The sequence below is a fragment of the Pygocentrus nattereri genome, chromosome 24 (genome assembly GCF_015220715.1).
Source record: "Pygocentrus nattereri isolate fPygNat1 chromosome 24, fPygNat1.pri, whole genome shotgun sequence".
In the NCBI taxonomy this organism is placed as follows: domain Eukaryota; kingdom Metazoa; phylum Chordata; class Actinopteri; order Characiformes; family Serrasalmidae; genus Pygocentrus; species Pygocentrus nattereri.
In genome coordinates, this window is record NC_051234.1 from 9,056,158 (window position 1) to 9,070,827 (window position 14,670).

Consider the following 14,670-nt stretch of genomic DNA (forward strand, 5'->3'; position numbering starts at 1 on the left):
TCATACCGACCCAGTGCAGCACACGGTTCAACGTCAGCGCAGCAGCGTAAAATTTTGGGAGAGTCTGTTCAACATAAATGATGAACTAACCTAACTTTGTGTAAATAGAGCTCAATATAGAAATATGTCCACATATGCAGTCGTGACTGACGCGGCTTTTTTCTGAATTTCTACAAACACCATTTCATTTTATAGTAAATGAGTTTGGGCTGGTTTATGTTTATGAACAGAGGCCTACAGATCAACATAGTAAAGGAGCTCATCTGTGATCCTGAGTTTAAAGCCAGTTTTTATTAAACTTAAACTTAGAACTAAGTTGTAAATAAATCATAAACTGAAACTTTGCTTGTGTGTAAAAAGTGATTTCAGAGCCACTCGGTTCTCCCTGATGGAAACTGTTTACCTTCAGTGTTTTGTGCTTATGATCATTTTAATAGACGTCAGCGTCACTAATTAATGACGTTCTATTAAAAGACTGGTTTACCAAGAGAGACGCTGGAGGACTTTCACCTGAAATGAGTTCATGAAGTGAGTCTTGTTATAAAAATGATAACAGGACATTAGTCATAATTACTCTTTTAGTTCTTTTACTTTTGATACTTAAGTACATTTGAAGGCAAATACTTGTACTTTTACTCAAGTGGAGGTCTAAAGGGAGGAAATTCTACTTTTACTGGAGTAATATTTTACCTTGAGTATTTCTACTTTAACTTCAAGTACATGATTTGTGTACTTTGTCCACCACTGGTCATAATGATGGAGATTTTTATGGATATTTCTCTGGTGGAAAGGTCTCCACCCACGTCCATCTGCTCATCTGCGTATGTAAATCTTCCCGTCGCGCATGCGCACTGCAGTCCTGACGACACGAGTCGAGAATCTGCGGGGGAAAAACCAGAAAGGCAGGAGCTCGGCGCTAATAAACACGCAGAAAGAGGAATAGATGCTCATTTAGTGAGACATGGCGCGATATCTGAGACCCCCAAACACTTCTCTCTTCATCAGGAATATATCTGATGATAGCAGGTAGGCCTGCAGGAGCACTTCGCGTCTTATTTTCTCTTTTAATCAGACTGTAAGGTTACCTCAGCTAGCCCTTAGCTTAGCTCAGCTCGCTAATCAAACAGCGCAGTTAAGCTGAAGCGAGGCTTAATTTAGCTTCTTCTATTTTTTCCGCTCCACCTTAAATGGTGTAGCAGTTACGAGGCTGTAGTTCGCTTCTTCTTCCAAATTTCCCTCCTAGCTTAAATGGTGCAGCAGTAAACGTTAAGCGCCAGAATATAACTGCTGCTCCATTTAAGGTCGAACGGGGAATTCCCTCCCATAAAAGAAGCTGACTAATAAGGAGCTAACTCCAGCTTCGTCAGTCAGAACGGGTTTGCCCAAGCTAAGTTACTTTTATAGCTACATTTTTGCTGTATGACTGCTTCATTTGCAGGCTTTCTTATCATATATTTTGTTTTAATGCCACTGAGACGTATTCGCCTGCAAACCCGCAGCTTTTGCCAAATAAGGTAAAGCAGCACGACGACGCTGCTAACGCGGCTAACAGCGCTGCTTCATCTAAAAATAAAACACACTGCAGAAATGAAGGTCACAGAGCAAACTGACCATTCTTTAGGGTTAATTAACAATTTTTGGAAGCCGTACATGGTAACAAAGCTGCTAGCCCAGTGGCATTTAATGTTAGGTAACGTTCAAAACTGATTTTTTTTATTTGCCAGTTTATCATTCGAACTTTCCGTCCCACCTTAAGCTGTGCAGCAGTTACGTTCTGGCGCCTTAGAAGCGATAGAATGAATGCTGCACCATTTAAGGTAGAACGGACAGTTCAAATAAATAAGCCGATTTCAGCCTGGTTTAAGCACTGCCAGTTGGTTTATACGAAAGGGGAACTTCACCAGTTGTAAAATATTCTGTATTATTAAGTGGTTGAGGTGTAAGCAGTTATTGAGAGAGGTTTGGTGTGAAATGATCCCTTCTAGGGAAACGTACCGAGTCAGTAGTGTGCACAGTGGTGGTGATAGGAACCAGACCTAAAAGCTCCCTCACAGAAAGTTATTACGTATCTGAGACTTTGTTTTACGATAGTTTTGGCCTGAAACATCTTAACCCATGAATTTGAATCCATTCAGATTTATGTTGTTTTACCATCATTTCATGTAAAACTCCATATAATTCGTGTAGGTCCACTGGTGGTTTTGGATAGTAAATAAAGTGTTTATATTTGTGTTGTAGTCATGGTGACGCCTGGTTCCCATCACCACCACTGTAAAGAAATATGAACCATTTCACACCAAACCACTCTGAATCGCTCTCTTTACATCTGAAGAGCTTAATTATTTGGAAATTTATTAAATTGGGTGGAGATCTCCTTTAATGCTAGTTATAGCTTTAAGCTTAGCTAGCTGAAGGTTTTTTTTTATTATTATTCACCAGCTTCTTATTCAAGCTTTCCATTTCACCTTAAGTAGTGCAGCAGTTATATTCTGGTGCCTTGGAAGCAAAAGAATGTAGCTGCACTACTTAAGGTGGAACTGAAAGATCGAATAAGAAGCTGGCGATTTCAGCCTGGACTAAGCACTGCCAGGTGGTTTATATTAAGTATGTGGGCTGTACTGAAATGTTAATTTTCATTTATTTACTAATTTACTAATTTATTCAATTGTTTGGTTTGTAGCCAAACTGCTGCATGTATATTTTTAATGTTTTATTTAATTTGGTTTTTACTCAAATTAGTGTACATCTTTCTTTCATGATATGACAATGTATAGATGACATATGGGCTGCTCAATCAAGCATTTATCCTCTGTAGATGATTGTATAGACAAGCCACAAGACTGAATACTTCGAAAGCAAATTTATGAATACACCGAGGCTTGTTTACTTCAGAATTCCTTCGTGTGCTGATGCAGAAGATAATAGCAGACATTTGGTCCATTAAAAAAAAGAGTGAAGCCCAATAGTGGTATAATAATGAATCCACAAAAAGTAGCTTGCTCTGGGTTGTTGCATTGGATGGCTTCGCCCAGATTTGTGGATTACTGTATTTAAAACTTGGCTAAAATGAATAAAGATCAGTATGAGTTTTTAACTCATTTGCATGATGCTTAAGAGCACATAATAGAATTAATCCATTATTAGCATTAAGTATATTTAGCTGAAGTATTTCCTTACGCTAACCAAAGTTGGAGTTGTTTAGAGACACGGTCTCTACGTCAGACAAATGAGTGAACTATCATTTCATGGTGCTTTAGGCCAGAGGATTTGCGTCGTGAGTTTGGTCGTTACGGGCCTATTGTAGATGTCTACATTCCAGTTGACTTCTATTCTCGTCGACCAAGAGGATTTGCATACATTCAATATCCTTTATACGCAAGTGATGAAGAGTAAGATGATGGTCATGAATTACAGTTTTGTTTTTTGTTCCCAAAATAATGTTGTAATGATTAAAGGAGTGGTTCACCAAAAAAAAGAAATTGACACAGTTTGCCCCCATATTCTGAAACATAGTCAATCTGCCAGGACATGTTTGGTGCCTGAAGTTTTGTACTTGAGCTGCAAGATTAATGTATCCAACAAGTAATGGAAGCTTGTGCTTATTTGCCTCAAACCGTGTGGAGTTGTTAATATATAATAATAGACCTGATTGTGCTTTCTGACATCATACCACACTGTTAAATATAAACATAGATGAAATAGACCAAATAGGCTTCAAGGCGGCTGCTAGAATTGTTTTGTATGTGATGTGCTTTTGTCAAATTTTGAAAATGATCTTTTTGGGTGAAATGGACTTATATTATACACTCAAAGATGGTTCTTCCGTAAGGAAAATGGTTCTATATAGAGCCATGAACACTCAAAGATCCCTTTGCATGATTAGAGGTTTCTTTGCATTAAATTAAATTCCCCGTTTGACGTTAAATGGTTCTTCAGAATGATGGAGAATGTGCTGTAGGTGTGTTTTTTTTTTTTTATTTATTTGTTTTTTTTTTTAAAGGGGTTCTCCACTATATTGCCAAAAGTATTCGCTCATCTGCCTTCACACACATGAGCTTGTTCTTAATCCATAGGGTTTAATATGATGTCGGCTCACCCTATGCAGCTACAACAGCTTCAACTCTTCCGGGAAAGCTTTCCACAAGGTTTAGGAATGTGTTTATGGGAATTTTTTACCGTTCTTCCAGAAGTACATTTGTGAGGTCAGACACTGATATAGGACGAGAAGGCCTGGCTCACAGTCTTCTCTCTAATTCATCCCAAAGGTGTTCTGTCGGGTTGAGGTCAGGACTCTTTTCAGGCCAGTCGAGTTCTTCCACACCAAACTCACTCATCCGTGTCTTTATGGACCTTGCTTTGTGTACTGGTGTGCAGTCATGTTGGAACAGGAAGGGGCCATCCTCAAACTGTTCCTACAAAGTTGGAAGCATGAAATTGTCCAAAATCTCTTGGTCTGCTGAAGCATTAAGAGTTCCTTTCACTTGAACTAAGGGGCCGAGCCCAACTCCTGACAAACAACCCCACGCCATAATCCCCCCTCCACCAAACTTTGCGCTTGGCACAATGCAGTCAGACAAGTACCATTCTCCTGGTAACCACAATCCCAGAGTCGTCCATCGGATAGCCAGACGGATAAGCGTGATTGGTCACTCCAGAGAACATGTCTCCACTGCTCTAGAGTCCAGTGGCGGTGCTTTGCACCACTGCATTTGACTCTTTGCGATGCGCCTGGATGTAAGGCATAAGGCTTGGATGTAGCTGCTCGGCCATGAAAACCCATGAAGCTGTCTATGCTGTTCTTGAGCTAATCTGTAGGCCACATGAAGTTTGGAGGTCTGTAGCGATTGACTCTGCAGAAAGTTGCTGACTTCTGTGAAGTATGCACCTCTGCATCCACTGACCCTGCTCTGTCATTTTACGTGGCTGACCACTTCATAGCAGAGTTGCTGTTGTTCCCAGTTGCTTTCACTTTGTTATAATACCACTGACAGTTGACTGGAATATTTGGTACTGAGCAAATTTCATAACTGGGCTTGTTGCACAGGTGGCATCCTATCACGGTACCATGCTGGAATTCATTGAGCTCCTGAGAGCGACTTCTTTTACAATTGTTTGTAGAAGCAGTCTGCATGCCTTGGTGCTTGGTTTTAGACACCTGTGGCCATGGTAATTATTTAATTAGTTAATTAGTAATTGGAAGAAGTAACGATGCAGAGAACCCTTTAATCATACAATTTTTTTGAGTGTTCATGGGAAAGGGGGTGAAAGGGGTGCTGTTCCCACATACTTCCCATATCTCAGAATAAGTCAGAATAACTGAATTTCTGACACACATAGTAAGAGATGCTAGAATGGAGTTTATTTCCACCTGATTTGAAGGTCTCTAAACTGTTCTCTGACTCTTGCCGTGTTGTCAGACCTTGTTTTGGATTATGAGCAGTAAGGCCCATTCGGTACTTAATGTAAATAAGATTATTGTAACTGCTGTGAATAACAGATCATAAAATGGTTTATGAGAAAATAATCCTGATTTGAAGCTTTCTAAAGGTATGCTGCATCACCACATTGCTGGACAATTTGTTGCATAAAAATTATGTATTAAAAACTGGAAGTGAACGATGGAAGTGTGTTGGTACCAATACACTGATCTTGATAAAACAGTAGCAGCCACCTGGATGCCATAATTTTGTACAGTTGTTCATTTTCATGGGCAGAGTAGCAAGTCTTCTTGAGATTAGTTTTAGCCTCGTAACTCCAGTGCACAACTAAGGAGGGCATCAAACCTGTCTTGGCTGATCATCTACGTTTGGGTGAAGGCGAGAAAACTGTATATTTGATATATTGATAAACTGTTTCCTTTAAAAGGGTTTGAACATGACACTGTGATTTGAATTTGAATGTGTTTTGGGCTTTGTCTCCTAACTGATATTTCTTCTGTTGTCTCAGAAAATGTAAAGACATACAGTTCTGGAGACCTTCCCTACAAAGAATATTTAAGAGTAAAGGCTGAAGTAGAGTAGATTGAAGCCAAAGGGACCGTAAGGATTCAGGCGGCAAGAAATAGAGGGGAGAGAGAAAGTTAAAGCTTGAAGATTCAAAGAGGAGAAAAAGAGGGGACCAAAGTGGGAGTCAAGGCCACGGTATGTTCCAAACAGAGAGGAAAAGAGAAAGATAATGAGGCAAAGACAAGCGGGAATCCCCCCCCCACTCCCAAGTCCTTCTGGGAAGCGCTTAAAGACAATAAAGGTCAAGCTCAAGGTCAAAGGTCAAGCATGTTAAAGGTAACAAGTATTAATTTTTGTATCCTACCTTTGCTGGAGTATCTGCATTCTTCTCTGTTGCAAAGTCAGTTTTCTAATCTCACTTGTTTGTCATTGAGCTACTGGAATTATACAAACCTTATTTTATTAGTCAGACTTGATTCATGCTAATTTCCTAATTGTACATGCAGAAATTCCACCAATTAAGGTTAAGAACTGACGACGTTTTGATTCGTTTGATTCTGTAGTCACCCCCTCCCCCCTTTTTCATCTTTATTTCTCCAGATAAATTTACGTTGCTTTCTCTAACATGTGAAAATTTATTGCTGAAAATAAACCTGGTCCTGTTTGGTGAACATTGGTGAGACTTTGCAGGTATTGCACTGCGAAATGGATGTTTATGAGTGTGTGTTAAGATGCAAAACCTTAACAGCAGTAGCATGTTTGAGGATGTACGTGACGCAGAGGATGCTCTACACAACCTGGACCGTAAGTGGGTCTGCGGACGACAGATTGAGATCCAGTTCGCGCAAGGAGACAGGAAGAGTATGACCTTTTTTCTTTTTCCTACTGCTTACAGTACGAGTATGTAGGGCACCCTCTACTGCAGGACCTAAGGTGTGACATCACCGTCAGTCCCAAAAAATACTTTGAATACGCAATCAATGTTTTTGCTAGATGGCTAGTAACTAATTACATTTACTCAGTTCCCCTACTTAAGATTTTAGGCGTCCCTGAGTATTTGAAAGTCATGTCTTTATCTATACTACTGTATGTTAATGAGAAATGAGTGTACTTTTTCTTTAGTTCCATTGTTCGCATTCACATTTAGGCCCAATCCCATTTCATATTTTTACCCCTACCCCTTGTTTTCGAATGTCTCATTGGTCCTTGGAACTGAGTTACAATGAATAGTGGTTGAAATCTTGCCCTACAAAATGGGACCCTCAAATAAAAAGAGCATTACTTCATTAACAGCTACTAGCTCTGCTCTGTAGGCGACCCTGGCTGTATGCAGTAAAAGGTAAAGTTCAGCTCCTTTCTGGTGGGCTTTAGTTACATTTAGGGAATCTTATGCCTTCAAAGAGGGACAATTATTTATTATGACCCACCCCTAATTCTTCTAAAATCAGCTATTTACCAGCTTCTTAATCGCATTTTCTTGTTTCACACTAAACGGTAACTGCTGCACCAATTAAGGTGCAACAGGAAATTTAGCTAGCTACCGATGGTTTTCCATTTTTTCTCATAAAGCTGTTTGGAGTGTTTCTGAAAAACCTCAGTTTGGAGGGACATGTAGCCTCAACTCTTCGACCTGCCCCTCTATCTCAGCAAGCATCAAAACACTTTGTCCCTAGATGTGAACATCTAAAACAGATGGCAGCGGACAAAGTGGTAGGGACGGGGGGTGAAATGGGATTGGGCTTTAGTTCCTAATTCTCTCTTGGCATTTAATTGAATTCTTTTGCATTGGTTTCATGTCTGAACTACTTTCCTGTTGCTCACACTCCTCACTTTGGAGCTTTAGCATAGCAAAAAAACTTCTGACAGACTTCAGTTACTGTACTAATAGATGCAAGATGTGTTAAGAAGTTCTGCTGCAGTTCTGTGAGTTTTTGCTGTGCTGTTTTTACCAAGTCTGCAGTAACAGTTTATTAGTGCGGGTTTAGCCTACTTTACCCACCCCTGCTGTTAGCTGTCATTCATTGCATTCTTGTTGAAACGTTTCATGCAAACAATCCTTTTAATCTCAGAGTACATTTATCTAAGCTGGATTTTTCCAACAAAAAACATCAAGTTGCTGGCTGTAGAGATTCGTTCAGTAAAATATCAACAGTTAGAAATGTTTAGGTGTTTAGAAGGATGTTCTTTACAACCACGGGTCTGTCCACAAATCTGTCTGAAAGCCCAAACTTACTGACCCTCTTCGTCTCTTACTGTCTCTCCCTCAGCTCCCACTCAGATGAGGTCCAAAGAGAGACGTTCTCCGCGCAGCTTCTCCAGGTATGATGATTACGAACGTGACAGCCGTCACCGGCGTTCGCGGAGCCGCAGCTACGACAGACGCCGCAGCCGCAGCCCATCATACGAGCGCCGTCCCCGCCGCTCTGAGAGTCCGAGAGAGTGAGTGACATCTGCGCTAGGCACACGTCAGTCCAGTGTCCTGTGGAGGACTGTTAAAGTCCAATTTACCCAAATTTCCCCCTAATTAAAAATGTACTCAATCAGCAAAGACTGTACACACTTTAAAATGCTTTTTCTAAGGTTCATTAGTCCTATATAGAACCATTTTATGCTTCAATGGATGCGTCTCTGCATGGTGAAATAGTTCTTCAACGTGGAGTGTGTTGTATATCGGTCTACACAGACCCTCTTTGAAAATGGTTCTATATAGTGCCAAAAAGGGTTCTGCTGTTGTGTTGTCAAGCTTGCAAACCCTGTTTGGTGCTACATAGAACCTTACACTGCATTCTCCATCAATCGGAAGAACCATTTTGCCATGCAAGGAACCGTGCTTTAAATAGTTCTATGTAGAGCTCATGGGTCTAAATGGGCCCATTTTCTTTTCTAAAGAACCCTTGAATGAATATTTTGTTTTACTTTTGTCCTTATGTTCAAATTAAAATCAAAATGGATTCTTATTTTCATTGTTAGTTCATGCTCTAATAAATCTATTTCTTTTACTTCATTAAATTTTGACATTTATTATATCTGCTCTGCTACTTGAGAAGTTACTATATTGAAGTTTTAATTGCTTTAATTGATTTAATCGTTTATTGATATCTTCTTTATTTTTATAATTATTTAACAATAGCATTTTATTTATTTATTTTAATTAATTAATTAATTTTTTTTAACCGTATGTCTTCAGTCCCTGATTCCTGGTTTACCCGTCTACATTGAGGGTCTCCCTGTATTCAGACTTTAAATAATGTTTGATTGGTTAGTTGAGTGATTGATTTGATAATTTGAGGTCATTTTCAATATCAACTGATATGAACATTTTTATTGATAACATTTAGTGATAACATTTTTAGCCATATCACCCAGCCCTATTTCATAGTTCTCTTGTAATGTACAGTATTATTTGGTTAAGTTATATAGATTTTTTTAAATTATTATTTACTTTCTGCTTTTGTTTCCTCTGAGCAGCTCCCGGTCTTACGGCAGACACAGACGAAGCAGAAGCCATGAGAATGACAGGTGGGTGCAGAATTACTAGCCACTTTTACATGCAGCCAAATAGTCTGTTAATAACCTGACTAATAGCTCAATTGGAATAGAATACGTCCACTTAAACGTCTCAATGAGAATAGACTAGTCTGATTGAGCCTTTTCAGAATACAGTTTCTATTTTATTGAATGAGGTGGGTAATCCTGCAAAGTACATTCTGCATGTGCATCATGTCATTGTGAAAGTTTATAACGTTCAACATGATGGAGCAGAAACTGGTCTGCTGAAGACGAAGTTTATGCTCTGATCTTTAAAAGACAGCGGTGGGACGGACGTCCAGCTGATGTGTCTCAGAACACGACTTCTTCCTCTCGGCTTTCTTTAATAAGGACATGTGAAGGACATTTTCCTGAGTCTGACATCGTTTTAAAGCAATTAAAAGCACAAGCACTGCTCACTGCTGCTCATCTCACTCTGACTGGACTCATGTGATGCTCACTGTCATGGTAATGTCTACACTGAGTGGTCCTCCATGTATGTGTTTCATTTTGGATCTAATTACTTGTAGTAAGCATGTAAACTCAGAATTTCCATCAGATTGTTGAGCAAAGTGAGAATAAAGCTCAGGCTTAATCTGTAATTGGAATGTATTGAATCAGATTGGCAAAAATGTTTGCGCATAAACACAGCAAGTGTCCTACAATGAAAATGTTAACGCAGCGTGTAGGTTGATAGTTATATCTGATCCATTTCAGGAAAGGCTCATTCATAAGCTGTTTTTTTTTGGGAAAACACCAAAAGGTGCAGGACAGCTTAGAATAGTGAGCAGGTGTGGTGTCAGTTCTCTACAGTACTTTGTAGCAGCTGTTGCTCTGTTTTGTGTGGTGTTAGAATCGACACTCCTTTAGATCCAGGATGTCTGTTCTACTGCAATTCAACTGCTGAAATCCTCTCACCGTTTCGCACAATGGGACACTTCACAGCTGCTCCAACAGCTGCTCCATCAGTTTTACTGTCTGGGGCCAGATTTCACACCATCGCTTTCTTTAAATTCATGAGTTTGAGGTGGAGACTTGATTTTGGAACTTAGGCAGCGTGTTGAATATTCTAAAGACAATATTCACTTTGGTTAATTGAGTAACCGTGTAGATGCTGGGCTCATGTTGGCCAGCTTGAATAACAACGAATGTGTAAACTAATCGACAATAAATCTCTAACCTAAACCTAAACAACGAGGAATTTCACAGCTTAAGTATTTCTGCATTATTCATTGAGATGTAAAGTCATTCAGAGTGGTTTGGTGTGAAGTGGTCCAGATTTCTTTATAGTGATGGTGATGGGAACCAGGGGTTACCATAACTACAACACACATAGATATTTTATTTACTATCTGAAACCACCAGCGAACCTACCTCTACTGAGTTTGTATGGTATGTTAATGGTGGAAAAATAGTGGAACATCTGCAAAAACAAGTGTTTCTTGGGATTATTTTGCCTCACAGCACCCCCTACCATGAATCTGTTAAAAAAAAAAAAAGTATGCTAAAATATAATCTTGAAACTAGTAAAACTGTCTCAGACATGAGGGAACGTATTCATCACCGTTTAATCATGTAATAACTGTCTGTGAAGGAGCCTTTAGAGGTGGACTTGAGGTTCCTATCACCACTGTGAACCTTTTTTTTTTTTTTTTTTTTTTTTTTTTTTTTTTTTTTTTTTTTACTAGAACTCGACCTGGGCTATATCTAAAAATAATTACCGCAATATTTTATGTTTAAAAACTTGCGATTATTATTAATATTGAATCCCTCTCCCTGCAATGAAAATACACACACTCTGCAGCAGTGTGCCCTGCTTTCAAATCTATTTTAGTATATTCGTTATTAACTGTTTTAATAAAAATCTTTAACTTCACATATCCTTCCTTTAAGGATATCACTTATCCTTTTGTTTAATGTGGTGTTGTTTGATTGTAAAGCGTCCTTGAGCATGGGAAAGGTGTTATATAAATAAGTGATGATGACACATTACAGACTGTAAGATACTTTAAGACCCAACATCTTTGAGAACTACATCACCTGTCATTAGAGTAAATGTTGCTGCAAACGTTTGGATGAATGAGCTTCTGCTGCAGATTGTATGCTAATAGCGCCCCCTGCCTGAGAAACCTTGAGACTGCAAGTGATTCCCAAAGCTGTGTCTACAATAAAAATTACGCTGTACAGAAAATTCTTCACATTTTACTCAGATGCAGCCCCGTTATTCTCACTATACTCTGTGTTTTAAGAGTGAAAGCGAATAAAACAGTGAGTACATGCACTTAACAAACCGATAACTGCAGAAAATCAGTGTCAGTCTCAACACATTTACAAGCACTTGGAGATCAGATCATGTGAAACTCAAGTTCTGCATGAGTCAGACAGTAATCAGATTTCTGCTTTACAACCAGCCAATTCACTACGAGAAGACGACGTGATGTAAACGTAACAGAAAACTTCATGCCACAGCTTTTTTTTTTCTTTCTTTTTTTTTTTAATGAACGTTGCTCACTTATTTCCGGTGCCGTCGTCTGTTTTCGCACATGATCAGACTGAGAAATCAGAGTAAGAGTTTACAGCACTGAGAAATCTGATTACTGAGCTAAGATCCAGCCTCTTTATCAGATTTTGTAATCAGATTTCTAGGTTGGACTGTGGTGTTTACATGAGCATTTGAATAATCTAAGTGCAAAAATTATGATCAGATTATTAAGTGCATGTAAATGCAAAATCAAGTCATTTACAAATAAGCTGTTTCCATCAACACACAAGTTTGGTATTTACATTTTGGTATCCTTTTAAAAAAAAAAAAAAAAAAAAGTAATAAACTCTGTTTGTTGTTGGACAACTTTTTATGACCAGCAATTGTGTCTTTATTTCTTATTTATTTATTCATTCGTTATTTATTTCCTGTCTGTCTCATTCTCTCTGTAGGTACAGGCACCCTCGAGATCATGGTCGAGTGCACCATGGCGGTCAGTCCCGCAGCCGCTCCGTTTCGCGCTCCCCCTCTCCCGACTCCAGGTTCAAATCGAAGGGACGCAAATCTCGCTCTCAGTCCCGATCACCGCGCCCGCCCACCAAGGACCTGCCCCCATCGACCAGCACCAGAGAGGAGGAGACCCATGCCCGATCACCCTCGCGCTCCTGCTCTCGCTCGCTTTCTCGCTCACGATCGCGTTCGCGCTCCTGGGCTGGCCGCAAATCTGGCGGTCATTAGGACTCTCGGCAGCACCCCCTAATGTTCAGCATTCCTGGGGGCTTAGCAGAATTGGGTATATTTTGGATTCGTCAATACTGTATCTTGTGCAGCTGGTAAAGAGATTTTTGTTCAAATTCATCGTGGACAGACGTTACTTTTTTTGGTGCCGATTTTCAGAAAACCTTTTACGTAGAGCCTTTGGGCAACTTGGTAACAATTTTTTTGCAGTTTTGTTTTTTTGGTCAGCGCCTTTTGCTCTTCTCTGTCAGCAATAGATGCTTGAAGAAAACCTGTAGCTGGTGTTTGCTGAAAAAAATCTGACCTGCAAGGTTTAATTAACCAAACAAGTCAGTATTTTTCTTTATGGACGTCTCCTATGAAGTCTTTTGTTTAGGTAGTTTGCTGTGATGAAGGCTGTTTAATTGTTTTAGTTAAAGTTGTTCACTTGATTTTAAAATTAAGTGTATATTCTCAGAAAATGCCTTTGATCAAAAGGAGGACGCATCACTTGTCAGTTGTTTATTAGCAAACAAAGTCCTATGTCGGAAGTGCAGTATTTCTTTTTGTGCTTCAGGTTTAGTTTTCTGTACTGAAAATTAAACGGCTTGTACAAACTAGACTAATTTAAGGCGTCTTATTACTTCTTTTTTGTTTTAGCCCCAGAATAAATACTTCCCAGTCCTGTTTGCTAGTTTTATCCCAAAGTTTCCAGAATTGATGTTGTCTTCCAGAAGATGAAACACGCAGGGTCCCTCTTTTTAGTTCATGTTTGTTTTGGTTTTGGAAGCCGATCAGTCACGAGAACCCGTATGTGAATAAAAATGTATGTTTTTGCTCTCAGTCCATTAAAATAATCTGTTTAGTAGTAGATTCTGTCTTTGATCTGTTAATGGGACTGAATTAAGTCTGAATGCAGGTTTTTTTAATGAGTTGTTTTATAAGGGATTGTTGACTTTCTTTTTTTAGAAAATTCCTTGTTAACTTTGACATTCGGTGCCATTTTGTGGGCTGCACTACTTCATGATCTAGAACCAGAGAAATTATCTCTGAAAAGCAAAATATGAGTGAGGAACGATTATAATATAGTACAGCGCATTTCTTTGAACTGCACTTTTAAAGGTGCTAATGGTTTGATTGTCACATCCCCTCGATTTCTGTGGAATGGAATGATCAGAGTGGAATGCTCTGCTCTAGAGAAACTAAGGCCCAGTCCTAAACACAGAAGTCCTCCATCAATGAAATTACACATTCACAGATTAGTGTAATGCAGGAATGGAAGTACATTAGTGTTTTAATGAAATTAGATCACAAAACTTTGAACAGTATGGCGTTACAGATTTAAATTTAGCAGTTTATGATCACTGTGGTCTGCAAATACACATCCAAACAACATTCCAGTGCAGGGAAACATGTTTTCCAGACTTTAGGAATAACTTAACCTTATATAACCTTGAAGAGAGGAATAACCTTAATGCAGAATGACCCATCAGCGAAGTTCACTGCTTGAAAAGAAAAGATGCACGATGATCTTTCATCTGGGCAAACTTGCCAAAACCTTTCAAAGTCCACCAATCCATGAATAAACTCAAGTGAGCAGAAGTGTTTTAGCTACACTCACAGTTAGCCATGTTTTTCTCTTGAACCTCTCTGGGCTGAAAGTGCGGTTTGTCCTTTCCAGACTGAATGATGTTGAAATCCTGTGGCTGGTGTGTCCCAATGTTTCATCTCCTGATTTCTGCTCTGATGGCTGGAATCAAGTTTAACTTTTATTACATTTCCGACTCTTTCGATTATTTTGCCTTGCTTTTATGAGTGGCTACCACAGCTGACGAGGAACAGTGGCTAGCTGTGTAGCAACGCCCACACCGTGAAGTGTTACTAAATGTCTGAATGTGTGGAAATGTATTCTGTTATATTGGCTGCTCTCAGCATGGGGTCAGTGTGATTGGCCCCAGAGCTGGTTATTGAAAGCTTGTTGAACATGCGGCGTGTTCC

At 39.3% G+C, this 14,670-nt stretch overlaps 1 protein-coding gene across 2 annotated transcripts; it reads left to right on the forward strand.

Annotated features, from left to right (window-relative positions):
- The first annotated feature begins 863 nt into the window (after window positions 1-863).
- srsf10a (serine and arginine rich splicing factor 10a) lies at window positions 864-13,543 on the forward strand. Of its 2 annotated transcripts, XM_017695795.2 has the most exons (6): window positions 864-1,026; window positions 3,258-3,362; window positions 6,703-6,806; window positions 8,213-8,384; window positions 9,414-9,464; window positions 12,408-13,543. In XM_017695795.2, exons 1-6 carry the CDS (start codon window positions 962-964, stop codon window positions 12,691-12,693), a joined length of 783 nt encoding a protein of 260 aa, XP_017551284.1. In that variant the 5' UTR covers window positions 864-961; the 3' UTR covers window positions 12,694-13,543. The 2 variants fall into 2 exon arrangements, with proteins under 2 accessions (XP_017551284.1, XP_017551285.1); XM_017695796.2 differs by lacking the exon at window positions 3,258-3,362 and having other exon boundaries at window positions 888-1,026; window positions 5,947-6,806.
- Window positions 13,544-14,670: the final 1,127 nt, after the last annotated feature.